At 37.6% G+C, this 12,543-nt stretch overlaps 1 protein-coding gene across 1 annotated transcript; it reads left to right on the top strand.

Annotated features, from left to right (window-relative positions):
• Positions 1–2,204: 2,204 nt before the first annotated feature.
• Positions 2,205–11,689, top strand: SNRNP27 (small nuclear ribonucleoprotein U4/U6.U5 subunit 27). The gene is made up of 6 exons (XM_010979883.3): positions 2,205–2,348; positions 4,133–4,253; positions 5,364–5,476; positions 6,057–6,136; positions 9,914–9,978; positions 11,034–11,689. Exons 1-6 carry the CDS (start codon positions 2,315–2,317, stop codon positions 11,086–11,088), a joined length of 468 nt encoding a protein of 155 aa, XP_010978185.1. The 5' UTR covers positions 2,205–2,314; the 3' UTR covers positions 11,089–11,689.
• The last annotated feature ends 854 nt before the right edge of the window (positions 11,690–12,543 follow it).

The following is a 12,543-nucleotide window of genomic DNA, read 5'->3' as shown; positions in this document are numbered from 1 at the left end:
TGCTGAATTTATTTAAAATTGACTTGCAAAAGGTAAAACAAAATTTAACCAAGGCTAGAGATGGTATATTTGCAGGGAAATACAGAGGATTAATGTTGATTCTATGTTAAGTACATACATCCTTTACAGTTCGCCTTTATTGAAAAATTACTATCTAGTTGGGGAGGAAACTTACAAGCAAGTGTGATCACAAGTGTTGACCATACCCTTACCCTGCCCTACAAAGAATCCATTAAAATGGCCATTAGAATGAGGGAACCTTAAACCATGTGTTGGAAACAGGGAGGCTTTTTCTTCCAGATACAGTGAAGACGTACAGCACAAGATAATCTACATCCTGAGAGAGGGCAACTTGATCAGTAAATAAGCAAGCCCTGGCCGAACACAATTTTTATTCCACATCTTAAAGGGGAAGGAGCCATTTGGAGATACACCATTTCTTTTCCTGGCTAAAGTTAATCTCAGGACTGTCCCTTTAGGAAATTTACTCCTTTGGTTTTTCTCTTTCTTTTCTGTACTTTACTCCCCCCAACCCCCCGCCATACTGACTCGTTTACACCAATATTTAAATGTGCTTAAGTTTCTCCCATCTTCAAAAAACCTTACACATTTACTTCCCTCCATTGCATTTTGCCCTGCATCAGGCCGGACTTCTCAGGAGGGTTCTGCAAATTCTGTCTCCACTGCAAAAGCCATACATACACTCAATTCCGCTAAGACTTCCTGAGTCAACAGACTTTGTTGCTAAATCCTATAGGCTAGATGTGGTTTTTTCCATTACTTTTAATATTTAAAATTGACCACTTTGTTTTGCTTAAAAAGCAGCGTTCTCTTAAAACTTCTCTGACCTCACAGTTTTCCCCCTCTCATCAAGTCTCCACATTACCCACAGTGTTCTCTAAATATACTCAGATGTGATTGCCTCCCATCCTCAAAACCCTTCAAAGGCTCTCTATTGCTTTTGCCTTAGGACTGCTGTCTTCCATAGCTTACAAGGCTTCTAGCCTTGTCTAGACGTTTTCACTCCGTGCTCCCTAGGTGCCTGCCATACTTCTTTAGTTCTCTGCTTTTAGCATGTCCTCTCCCATTGCCTCTTGCCCTGGCACATGCAGTCTCCTTTGCCTGGACAATCTCTTCCACCTGTCCCCCCACAAAAGCCACCACGTTTCACCTGGCTAATTTCTGTTCATCTTTAAGGTCTTGTTTGGGCATCATTTCCTCCTGGAAACTTCTTGACAACCTTCCCCCTCAAACCAGTTAGGTCCTGTTTTATGAGCACTCATAATATCTTGCTCTTCCCCTATCAGTGCACCGTGACCCTGTTTACTTGTTTGTGTCCCTCACTGGATTGCAAGCTACTGAAGAGCAGACTTCTTTTTCACGGATTAGTCCTCTGGTACATAGGTGTGCAATAAATATTTGTATGAGTAATTGTGTATTAATTACGCCTTTTTAAGTTTTATTTTCTGATGTTTTGACATCTGGAACTTTGCTGAGACTGCCTTCCCAGGGCTCGCTATTTCCCAGAAACAGCAAATGACTCCCCTTCTGAGTGTGACTTTCATATGCAAACCAGCCAGTGGAAAGCCCATACTCTCCAGCCACCTCCTTTATCAAACTCACAAGCCAAGGCATTATTCCTCTGCCCTAATGACCCCAGGGTCAGGTACCAACAGCTCTGGACAGCCCCTGCATCCCAAGGCCCGCTGAAATTATTCAAACTTACCAAATTTATATCTGCTTTGCCAGCTTCCCTGCCTTTGCTCCTCCCTCCCACAAAACTCAATAAAAGCACTCATCCATGCTTTCTTTCCCCTTGCTCTCTCCGCCTCCTGACCCACACTCGTGTTTCCCCGTGTGGACTTTAACTGTTTGCGTTAAAGAATTAGAATTGGTTTAATAAGAAATATTTTATGCATGTGGACAAGACAAATGGAAAGAAAAACGGGGGGAAATGAGAACTGTGCTAGGGTGGTTTATACACGGCTTTTTCCAGACATTCTATAACATCAGGCAGTACATTTTAATGCCCACCATGGACACAAAAGATGGGGAAGCCATCGCGAAAGCGAGGCTGGAAGAGCGGAGAGGGTAGGTAGCTCTGCCCTTAACGGAGTTTCTGGGCTTAGAAAAGGCAGCATCAGGGCGGGGCCGCTTGATTCTGGGCAAGCTCAGTGCCGCCTCCCTTCTTTAGAAGCCGGAACCCTGGCGAGTAGTTCCGACATTTTCCAGTCGGCGGTGAAAACGGATTCCAGGCCCTCCCGGAAGTTGTTGCACAGTCGTTTCCGGGGCTTGAGGTGGAGGAGGAATCCGAATGGGTCGCAGCCGCAGCCGTTCCCCGCGGAGGGGTGAGTCCAGAAACAGTTCTGAGGCTGTGGGCCTCGGTCGGAGACGCATCCCCAGCTTTTTTAAATCTGTACAAGGGTGGCGGAGAGGGGGACCTTTTTATCCTGAGAAGGAGAGCGGGGTGGATCGGGAAACGAAGACGTGGGCCCTACACGGCTTAAGCTCTCCAGCTTGAAGGCAGTTTTCCCCCCTAAATTAGGGTTTAGACGACTCTTTGTCAGCCTCATTCAGTAAATTTTGTTGTACTTGTGGCAGACCGCGGTTCCCTCAGTTTCCGAGTGACCGTGTGTAAGTCATCCAACCTTTCTTCGCCGATTTCCCGTAATTAGACATTGGAGGTAATACTACCCACCTTTAAAAACAAATGTGAACTAAGTGAGGTAAGTCAGAGAAAGACAGATGTCATATATCACTTATGTGTAGAATGTTTTTTAAAAAATCATACAAATGAGCTTATTTACAAAACAGAAATAGACTCACAGACAGCAAACAAATTTACGGTTACCAGAGGGGAAAAAGGTTCGCGGCAGGGATAAATTAGGAATTTGGGATTAGCAGATACAAACTACTATATATAAACAACAAGGACCTACTGTATAGCACAGGGAACTATGTTCGATATCCTGTAATAAAACAAAATGGGAAAGAATCTGAAAAAATATATATGTGTGTATAGAGAGAGAGAGAGAGAGAGAGATAACTGAAATATAACTGAATCACTTTACACACCTGAAACTAACACAAAATTGTAAATCAACTATAGTTTAATAAATAAAATTTTTTAGGAGGAAGGTATAGCTCAGTGGTAGAGCACATCCTTAGTATGCAGGAGGTTATGGGTTCAATCCCCAGAGCCTCCATCAAATAAATAATAAAAATTAATTAATTAATTAACCTAATTACTTACCCCTCTAAAAAATGAAAAATATTTTTTAAAAGAATTTTTTTTAACAGAACAAAAAATAATGTTAACAATATTGGCTCACCAATTGTAACAAATGTACCACACTAATGGAAGATGTTAATAACATGGAAGACTGAGATAGAGTGAGAGTCTATGGGAATTCATTGTAATACTATCTCAATTTTTCTGTATATCTAAAACTGCCCTAAGTAAATATAGTTTGTTAATTTAATTAAAAAAAAAAAAAACTAATGTCTGAAGTGATGCCACACTGCATAACCCTCAGCATGTGATGCTGTCTGGTTCTTAAATACTCAGTGTTTCCTTCCCAGTTTAGAGTAGGGAAATCTGTATTCAGGAGTTGGCATCCAGGGAGTCACCTCATAACGTCTTCTGGCCCCCAGCCCATAAAAGGGGCAGTGAGAAGTAGAGAAACCAGAACTTTGATTGGGGGAAATCTCACTTAGACCCTCGATTCTGCCACCTGGTTGGTTTTTTCACCTTCAACTAATCGAATTTGATCTTAAAAGTTAAATGAGCCCTCTGGCCACTTATGGCTATTGAACACTTAAAATGTTCTCAGTCCTAATTGAGAAGTGCCATTTAAGTATAGAATACATGCCAGATTTCCTTGATTTGGTACAGGGGAAAAAAAGGAATAAAACATCTCATTAATTTTTTTTATAATGAGTACATGTTGAAATGATAATGGTTTGGATATATTGGGTCAAATAACATACACTGTTAAAATTAACTTCATCTGTTTTTCACTCTTCTAGTGTGACAATTAGAAATGGCTCGAATTACATTTCTGTTAGATGGGGCAGCGCTAGATGTTTGAGATAATTTTTGGCTCTGCAATTTTGTGTGTTTTTGTATTAGAACGTAGGCGGTCCCGGTCCACATCCCGGGAGAGAGAACGCAGGCGCCGAGAGAGGTCCCGGTCCCGAGAGAGAGATCGGAGAAGAAGCCGCTCTCGATCCCCACACAGAAGACGATCCAGGTAAGTGCAAAAAATAACCAGAAGTTTTGCCAGAAGTCTCAAAGCAGCTACGCGGTCACTGTCCTTAACTGTTTCTATCACTAGTAAAGGGATTTACAATTTCATGAAATGAGGGTAATGTAATCCCACTTTATTCCAACCCTAACATTCCCGTTGGTAAAATAACATTACCATAGCAGAAAATAATTGGTCAGTAACGCTCTACATAGTAGAGTTGCCTTAAAGAGTAAATAAGAAATAAGACATGAAAAGCACTTAGCTTGGCAAGAGTAAAACAGTAAGTGTTTTGTATTGTCCTCTTTGCTTTTTATTAACTTTTAGTGCTAACAGTTTATTCAAGTATGTAATCAAGAATGTGAGATCTAGAAAGAATTTTAGAAATCGACTCTGATTCTGTTTTTTTTTTTGAGCAGCATCTTTTATTTGTTTATTTATGCTTCTATTTTATAATACCATTTTAAATTGAAGAATAGTTGATATACAGTATTATATGTTACGGGAACACAATATAGTAATTTACAATTTTTAAAGGTTATACTCCATTTATAGTTATTATAAAATATTCGCTGTATTTCCCATGTTGCACAGCACATCCTTGTAGCTTATTTTATACCTGATAGTTTTTACCTCTTGATCCTCGACCTCCATCTTGTCCCTCCCTCTTCTCCCTCCTTCTTCCCTCTCCCCCCTGGTAACCACTAGCTCCTTCTCTGCATCTGTGAGCCTGTTTCTGCTATATTCACAAGTTTGTTGTATTTTTTAGAATCCACATGTAAGTGTGGACTCCGATTCTTAATAAGCATCAGACACACTTTGTGCATTTGTGTGCAGTTGTTAGAAACTTTCATTACTTTTTCTGCGCTACAAAAAATCTTTTAGCCCTAACTATATTGAACGTAACTGATGATTAAAAGATAAATAATTTTTGTTAATAATCAGGGCCTTGCAGAACCTTCTTTCTCATTCGTCTTTGGAGAACAAACTCCTGGTTCTCTAGAGCTTGGCTTTTGTTCAGCCTTTACCTTCCAGGTGTTCACGAATATCTGTGCTCATCAGCACAAGTCGTCAGGTATGCCTCTGTTTCTGACATCTTTACATATTAAATGTTAGATCCCCAAGACGACATAGATCCACATCTCCTTCCCCTTCTCGACTGAAAGAAAGAAGAGATGAGGAGAAGAAAGAAACAAAAGAAACAAAGAGCAAAGAACGTCAGATTACTGGTAATGTTACTAGTTAAATAACTATAGGAAGAGTATAGCCTTGTTTCAATAACTTCAGTAAAATAACATTATCATAACATAAAATAATTATATATAATAATATAAAATATAATAATTTATAAAATTATAAAGTATACTTTTTGAGCATTTAAGTATTAAATTTTTTTGTAGTGTTCATTGTGTATGGTTTTGAGATTTTGTTTTAATTGTACCTTAGTTGCTGGTTATTTAGTGCTCCTGATATGGAAAGGACAGTTTAAAACATAAGAATATTCTACTTTGAAAGTATCTTCAAAACTAGTTTCATGTCTGATGTTAGAGGTGGGCTTGCCTCAAGGCTCCAAGCCTGTCATTTTTAGCCGTCTCTTACGGAGGATGGAGAGCACAGTCCTTCCTTGCACATAAAGTTACATTCTGTCCAAATTGAAGATTGAAAATTGAAAATTCATTAAACTCAAGTCTTTAGCTAGTTATTTTGTATATTCTCTGCTGATAAGGTGGAATGACTATTAATCTATTATCATCTCTTTTTATGTATATAGAAGGACAATGTTTAAAAATTTATCACTTATTGTTGTAGAGGAAGACTTAGAGGGCAAAACCGAAGAAGAAATAGAAATGATGAAGTTAATGGGGTTTGCCTCCTTTGACTCCACAAAGGTAAGTGAAACATGTAGCCAGTGAACTATTCTTATTTGAACTAATCTATCATGACCATCCCATTTTTCCCTGTTTTTTTTTTTTTTTTATTATCACTTGTACTTTCTTCCACTGATACAAATTTATGCAGTTCGAAGGTAGTAACTATTTGTGTGAAGGGATCCAAAAGCAAAGAGAAGGAAGTGGTGAGCAGCCACTGGAACTCAGAGAGTATTTGCCTGGGATGTTTGAGTTCGATCTTAAAGGGCCAGTAGAGTTGGTCAGACAAAGAAGAGGAAGACGATCATTTGAAGTAGAAGGAAGAGCTCATGAAAATGCCATGTAGGCGTGAATATGCCATAGTGTATGGTGGGAATTTCAAATTCAGTGACTAGGGAAAGGGTGCTGATGGGCTGGTGACTACGACTAAGGCTAGAAATAGAGGTGGGAGGCGAATCACAAGGCTTTCGAAACCCTTAGCCATGCTGAGGAATTTAGAGTTGATTCTTTAGGTGATGAGGAGAGGAAGCAATTATTTTTAAGCAAGGAAGTGACAGATTATATGTGTGTTTTAGAGAGATGACCTGGAGCATCGTGGAGGACAAGTGGGAGGCTGGGAGAACTGCCGAATTGTGCAGTGAAAGATGGTGAAGGCCTGAACTGAGAAGAGGGGCTGGAATATTGAGGACCATTCAGGAGCCAGGGTTAGTGGTGGTGGGAGTACAGGTGAGCAGTCAGTGATGACTCTGAGGTGTCAGGCTGAAAGATGGGGTGTTAGGGTTAATCAAGAAAGGATTATAGGAAAGGGAAGTGCTGTGAAACAGAAAGAAATGCAGCTGCCAGATAAAGACGGCCTTGCGTAGCTGCATACGTATGTCCTAGCTCAGAAGAGGGGTTGATGGAAGGGTGAATAGTCTTTAGCCCTGATCATAATATTGGAGTGAATAAGGAAGGGAGGGAGGGTTTGTGGAGAGGGAGCTGAAGAGAGCAATTAGAGGGAGGGAAGTGGGAGCGAGATAGGGAGATGGGGGAGAAAGAGGAATAGGGCAAAGGGAAGACCTGGAGAGAGAGGAAATTGAAAAAGAGAAGGGAAGATAGAGAGGAAGCTAGTAAGGATAGACAGGGAGAGTGTGTGCAGAGAGAGAAAATAGAATTTTAAAGCTTTCTTTTATAGAATTTTAAATCCATTTAATTTTGCAAATGGAAATTGAAATTTTTGAGGCAAGTTGTCAAAAATAATCCACTTCCCCTAATATTGTATGCCATTGAGTTGTGAATGGAGTACGGTAACATCAGATGCTGTAAGAGTTTCTTTCTAACTGATGTGATTGTGTAGGGCTTGCATGGTTTTTGTTTTTGTTTTTAATGACAGTGTATGACCTAAGAGGAGTACCGAGGCACGACTAACGTTTTGAGGTGAGAAAATTAAGAATGAGCTCTTATTCTCACAAATGGTTATGTGAATCCCATTTTAGAATTTAATACAGTTTATGTATCAGGGGTTTTTCCTTGAATATACCAAATCCTTATGTGTTATTCCAAGAGTATTTTATAAATGAACTGGTTTATTAATACACATATTAGGTGAATAAAAATATCTCCAAAATAAGACAACTAAATTTTATTATTTTTAGAAGAATAGGGGAGGACCTTATTAGAATTCTTTTTTCTTTTTTGGTTTTACCATTGCCTGATGTTATGTTTGAAATTCTTGAGCATCAGATGTAAAGATGAAGCTACACTACACTTTTAAATGTAATCTGTGCTGAAGATGTTTGTTTATAAAGGAAAAATTAGGCGAAGATTTACAGATCCCATTAAAATTATGGAGTACCATGAGAATTGATGTCGGTTGTTTTTTTAATGGCATCTGCAAGGATGTTAATTTAATTTGTATGCAGTTGGCTTCATGACTATGAGTTACAAAATTTCTAGCTCATTTGTATTTTTTGGTAATGTGTATCTGGTGATAGTTCACCATTTACTTATAGTGGAACCTGTTCATATGTCAATGTAGTCACTTTCTTTCCCTTCCATTTTGACATTCTAGAAACTTTCAAAGTTTGCTTCTGTTTATTAATGGATAATTTTCTATCCCAGCATGTAAATGAGAATAGGGCTAATAATATACAACTCTGCAAATAGTTTTCAAAAATCAGTAAGCCTTTAGGAATTGAACTTCAGGAATTTACCCAGTATTCCCCTCTCCCCCAAAATACATTGAAAACAGAAACAGAAAAGGAAGACCAAATATATTTGTTTTAGCTTACCTTCAAATATGCACCTCACTTGTGCATGCCAGTGGGTAAGAATCTTTTTTTCGCGCTAACACAGGGATCTGATAGGTATGCTGCACAGATAGGGGGCACTCACTCCCACGGGTAATGCTGGGAGAGGGCTACCTGTGTGTACATGCACGTGACCGCATGTTGTCATTAACCAGCAGTGGTCATACTTTTTTTTTTTATAATGATGCAATACACATTTATTTAATACATCAATTTTAAATAAACCTTGTATGATGAATAAAGTTTAGAGATATGAATGAGAAAAAAATGATTTTATTTCCCAAGCCCTTTAAGTGTTAATTTTTTTCTGACAGATTAATAAAGAATATTCATACAAGAAAAGTTTTTTTTCAGTTTGATTAGGTAGAATTGTTACAGTTTGACTGCACATATACGATATACTGCATGTAAATACATATATACAATATACTACACCTTTTTTTAATTTATGTATATGTACTGTTCATTGTTTCTAAGAATGTTTAGAGCTTTCACTTTTTAAACTTACATAGTTATCAAAGGAATAAAGCCAACCACAAAATAAGAATTAATTCAAGGAGATACATACACCCCACTATTATAGTGTTCATACTTGTAACAGTCATTTTCTGAGCACCTGCAAATGCAGTAGCCTAGGCCGTGAGAATGCAAAGGTCACTCACACCCGTATCCCTCCATCAAGCTCTGTACGAGTTTGCCGTCTCGTGGGAAATTGCATTGTGTGTATACATTGTGATGACGCAGAGTGGAAAAGTGGAGGGTGTTGTGAGGAAAGCACAGTTAACATCCTGTGGGAGTCAGAGAAGATGGTGCTTCCTGGCAGCTGGATCATTTGATTTGGGCCTTGAAGGATGGATAAGAACCAGATGGTTGAAGACTGGCCATGTGGGGGGGGGGGGGGGGAGGCAATTCAGGCACAAGGAACAGAAAGTGGTGAGTTTACTTGGCTGAATCAAAAGACCCATAAAGGAATGAATGAAATAGAAAGTCCGAGATACAAGTGACACTACATTAGTGGCTGTTATTTTGTACTCTGATTCTTGATTTAAAAATCAAAATTGCAAGGCCTGTGCAAGAAATGGGATTTAGCTATGAATGGTGGCTGATTTGAGCATGCCGTGAGCTAAGGTCATAAGTTAAATTTTTGTGAATGTGAATTTTTCTAGAGAAAATATCCCATAACTTTATTTGGTTTTGAAGAATTCTTTGACCAGAAAAGGTGAGGATCTGCTACCCTACTTTGCAGCATGCCTTGTACATAATACATATACCCTCAGTGTCTGTTGGTTTGAATATTGGTTTAATTGCTTATGTGTGACTATAAAAATGTGAACAGAGAGCTATAACGCTTGGGAGCTCATGGGATATCATCAGTATCTGAAAATTCTCTCATTCTGGACCTCATTCTTAAATAAATCTTGTCGCTTAAGTGTGTCCGTGGGATCCAGCTCTGAAAAGGTACTTAATATATCCTTTCTCTTGGTTTTTTTTTTTAATTGCTTTTCTCCAGGGAAAAAAGGTGGATGGCTCTGTAAACGCCTATGCCATAAATGTGTCTCAGAAGAGGAAGTATAGGTATGCAATAGCTGCCATTATGATGTTTGAACTAATATAAATTATGTGCTTGGGAAAGAATTTGTTGTGGGATAATCATGTTTGTAGGAAATGTAGCAGTTTTCTGTACAGTCCCTTACTTTAATATTTTACGTAGTGTTCTTTATTTTAATCTTCCTTGCTTATATTCTGGCATGTTAAAATAATTTCAAATTCATATGTGAGCTAGTAACAATTACAGAGAAAAGGTAGTTGGCTTAAATGTTTTAGGGCTGTAGGTGATTCTTTCTTCAAAATAGCATAATCTCAAGTCTTTAAGCTTTAATTTCACTTAATTGTTTCTAAAATAGATCCCTCCTGAATTCTTTACCTAGTTTGATTGTGTAAGTAATTCAGCAGTAAGTCTCCTTCTGTTAAGTATAGGCATATTAACATGTTGATCGCCACATCACCCCAAACCAAGTGACAGTTGTTATTTCCCCAGGGGCACCCCATCCGCAGTAGACAGTCAGTGTGTTAATACCACAGAACAAACCAGTCCATGCTTGAAATCTCACTGAATGAATGGAAAAGTCAAGACATCTTGAAACATTGCTTTCCTCTCTACCTTTATCACTGATAAAAGACTGATATTCCAATTAATTTAGAATATGAAGATTGTGATTTGAGACTGCTGTGAGTTAAAGAACCAGAATTATCAACAGTTCTTCATAAAATTGCCTTCAAATAAAGTCTTATGGGGAGAACTAGTACAGTATGAAATCGGATTTGCTTGATGGATGGGTACCTATTTTGAAACTCTTCTCCATTTCTTTAAACTATGTATTTAGTATTACCTAAAGTAAATACAGATTTTCAGCTGATTTTTTTTAAAGTCTATAGAATCTTCCCAAATAATTTTGAAAGTATAGTTCCATACTTCTATTTGGATTTTAACCTTGAACACTTCTTGCCCTAGACTTTGCCATTTTAAAGATGATTTATAGGTTAAATTTCTAAAGCATGTGATTATTTCTTTTATAAGAAGAGTCCAGAATTTTTTTTAATAAACAATAAATTTTCTTTTCTCATCGTAGGCAGTACATGAATCGAAAAGGTGGATTCAACAGACCTTTGGATTTCATTGCATGAGAATTGAAATGTTGAATGATTTTTTTCCCCCCTCATCTTGATTAGAACAGTGGATTTTGTATTTTGTATTTAATATGCATCAAAAAACGGGATCACAGTCCTTCCTCCTTGTAAAGTAAGAAAATTTTATTTATGATGTGTGTAGTTCAGTTACCCTGCCTCAAAAATAGAAGGTTAAATGTTACTTTTTTTCCTGTAGGAAATACCACTTGGGGCAGTCATCAGCCCCATTCCTTTGTTCTTATTCCTATGGAAGCTACATATGTGTTCTTCTTGGATGCTCTTTAGGACTTTTTAAAACACATAAAAGTAATTTGGAAGTCAGTTTCTCAAATAAAGCAGTATTTCTACCCTTTTATATTTGATATTTTTATTATTAGATTAAAGAATCACCCTACACATTTTCTTTTTTCATATATAAATTTAGTATCATAATTCTTCATAGTTTAAAAATTAGAATGAAAAGTATAACTGGATTTTTGTATCTTCTGTGTTTTTTGCCCCCAAATACCATTTACTGTTTTCTCCCCAATTGAAAAGCAGTACATGCTTATTAAAAACTGAGGGAAACCAGAAAATTAAAAAAAAAAAAAGCCAAAAATCACTGTAATCTTCCCCCAGAAGGTTAGTATTTTGGTGTCTGTGTTTCTAGGCTCCTCTCAGCATGTATTTCTTGCCCCTGCCCACAGAGATCAGAATGTTTATGCTGCTCTCTTTTGTTAATCCTTATTCTGCCATGTACTGTGAACATTTTTTAAATGCTCTTATAAATTCTTTGGAAACAGCTTTTAGTAGCTACTTGGTTATACCATAATTTATTAATTAATCCTTTATTGGTAAATGTTGGCTTCCCTCCCATGACTTGCTGTTATAATTAAAACTATGAGTGTATTATTTAGGGGTAAAGGAAGAAACAAAACTGAGTGGTATCTCTGTTGCATGTATCTCTTTGTACTTGTTGCCTTATTTCCTCGGTCTAGTTGGGCAGCTGTGGCATTGCTGGGTGGGATAAGGGGTGTGTGTTCCACCCTTTGTGTGCATGTAGTAAGGCTTACGACACACGTAGGCGGCTGGAAAGTGCACGCATTCCGATTTCATACACATGTATCAATACTGAGTGTAAATCTTTTTTTTTTTTAAGTTCCCAGTCTGATGGGTAAAATAATGGTATTTGGTTCTCTTTGGTTCTAAGGGAGATGAACATTTTAAGAATGTGTTAGCCGTGTATATTTCTTTTGTGAAATACTAATTTCAAATCTTGGCTCCATTTATCTTTTAGCAAGCTTTTTTTTTCTTTTTTTTTTTGAAGGAAGCTCTTTTTATATTGAAGATAATGACCATTATCCATTCTGTTTCATATCTCACTGATATTTGAGGCTTTGTGGTTAGTTTTGTTTTTTTTTTTTAATTTTGATTTTTTTTTTTTTTTTAGATTTTAAATTTTGTGGGTTTTGT

This window comes from Camelus dromedarius, chromosome 15, assembly GCF_036321535.1.
Source record: "Camelus dromedarius isolate mCamDro1 chromosome 15, mCamDro1.pat, whole genome shotgun sequence".
In the NCBI taxonomy this organism is placed as follows: Eukaryota; Metazoa; Chordata; class Mammalia; order Artiodactyla; family Camelidae; genus Camelus; species Camelus dromedarius.
This window is presented reverse-complemented; position numbering and strand designations above follow the sequence as displayed.

Bases quoted from the DNA above. Each gene is read 5' to 3' on its own strand.
- SNRNP27 (XM_010979883.3), top strand. From the start codon at position 2,315: ATGGGTCGCAGCCGCAGCCGTTCCCCGCGGAGGG. The intron at 2,349-4,132 runs GTGAGTCCAGAA...TTTTTGTATTAG, and splicing joins CAGCCGTTCCCCGCGGAGGG to AACGTAGGCGGTCCCGGTCC. The intron at 6,137-9,913 runs GTAAGTGAAACA...GCTTTTCTCCAG, and splicing joins CCTCCTTTGACTCCACAAAG to GGAAAAAAGGTGGATGGCTC.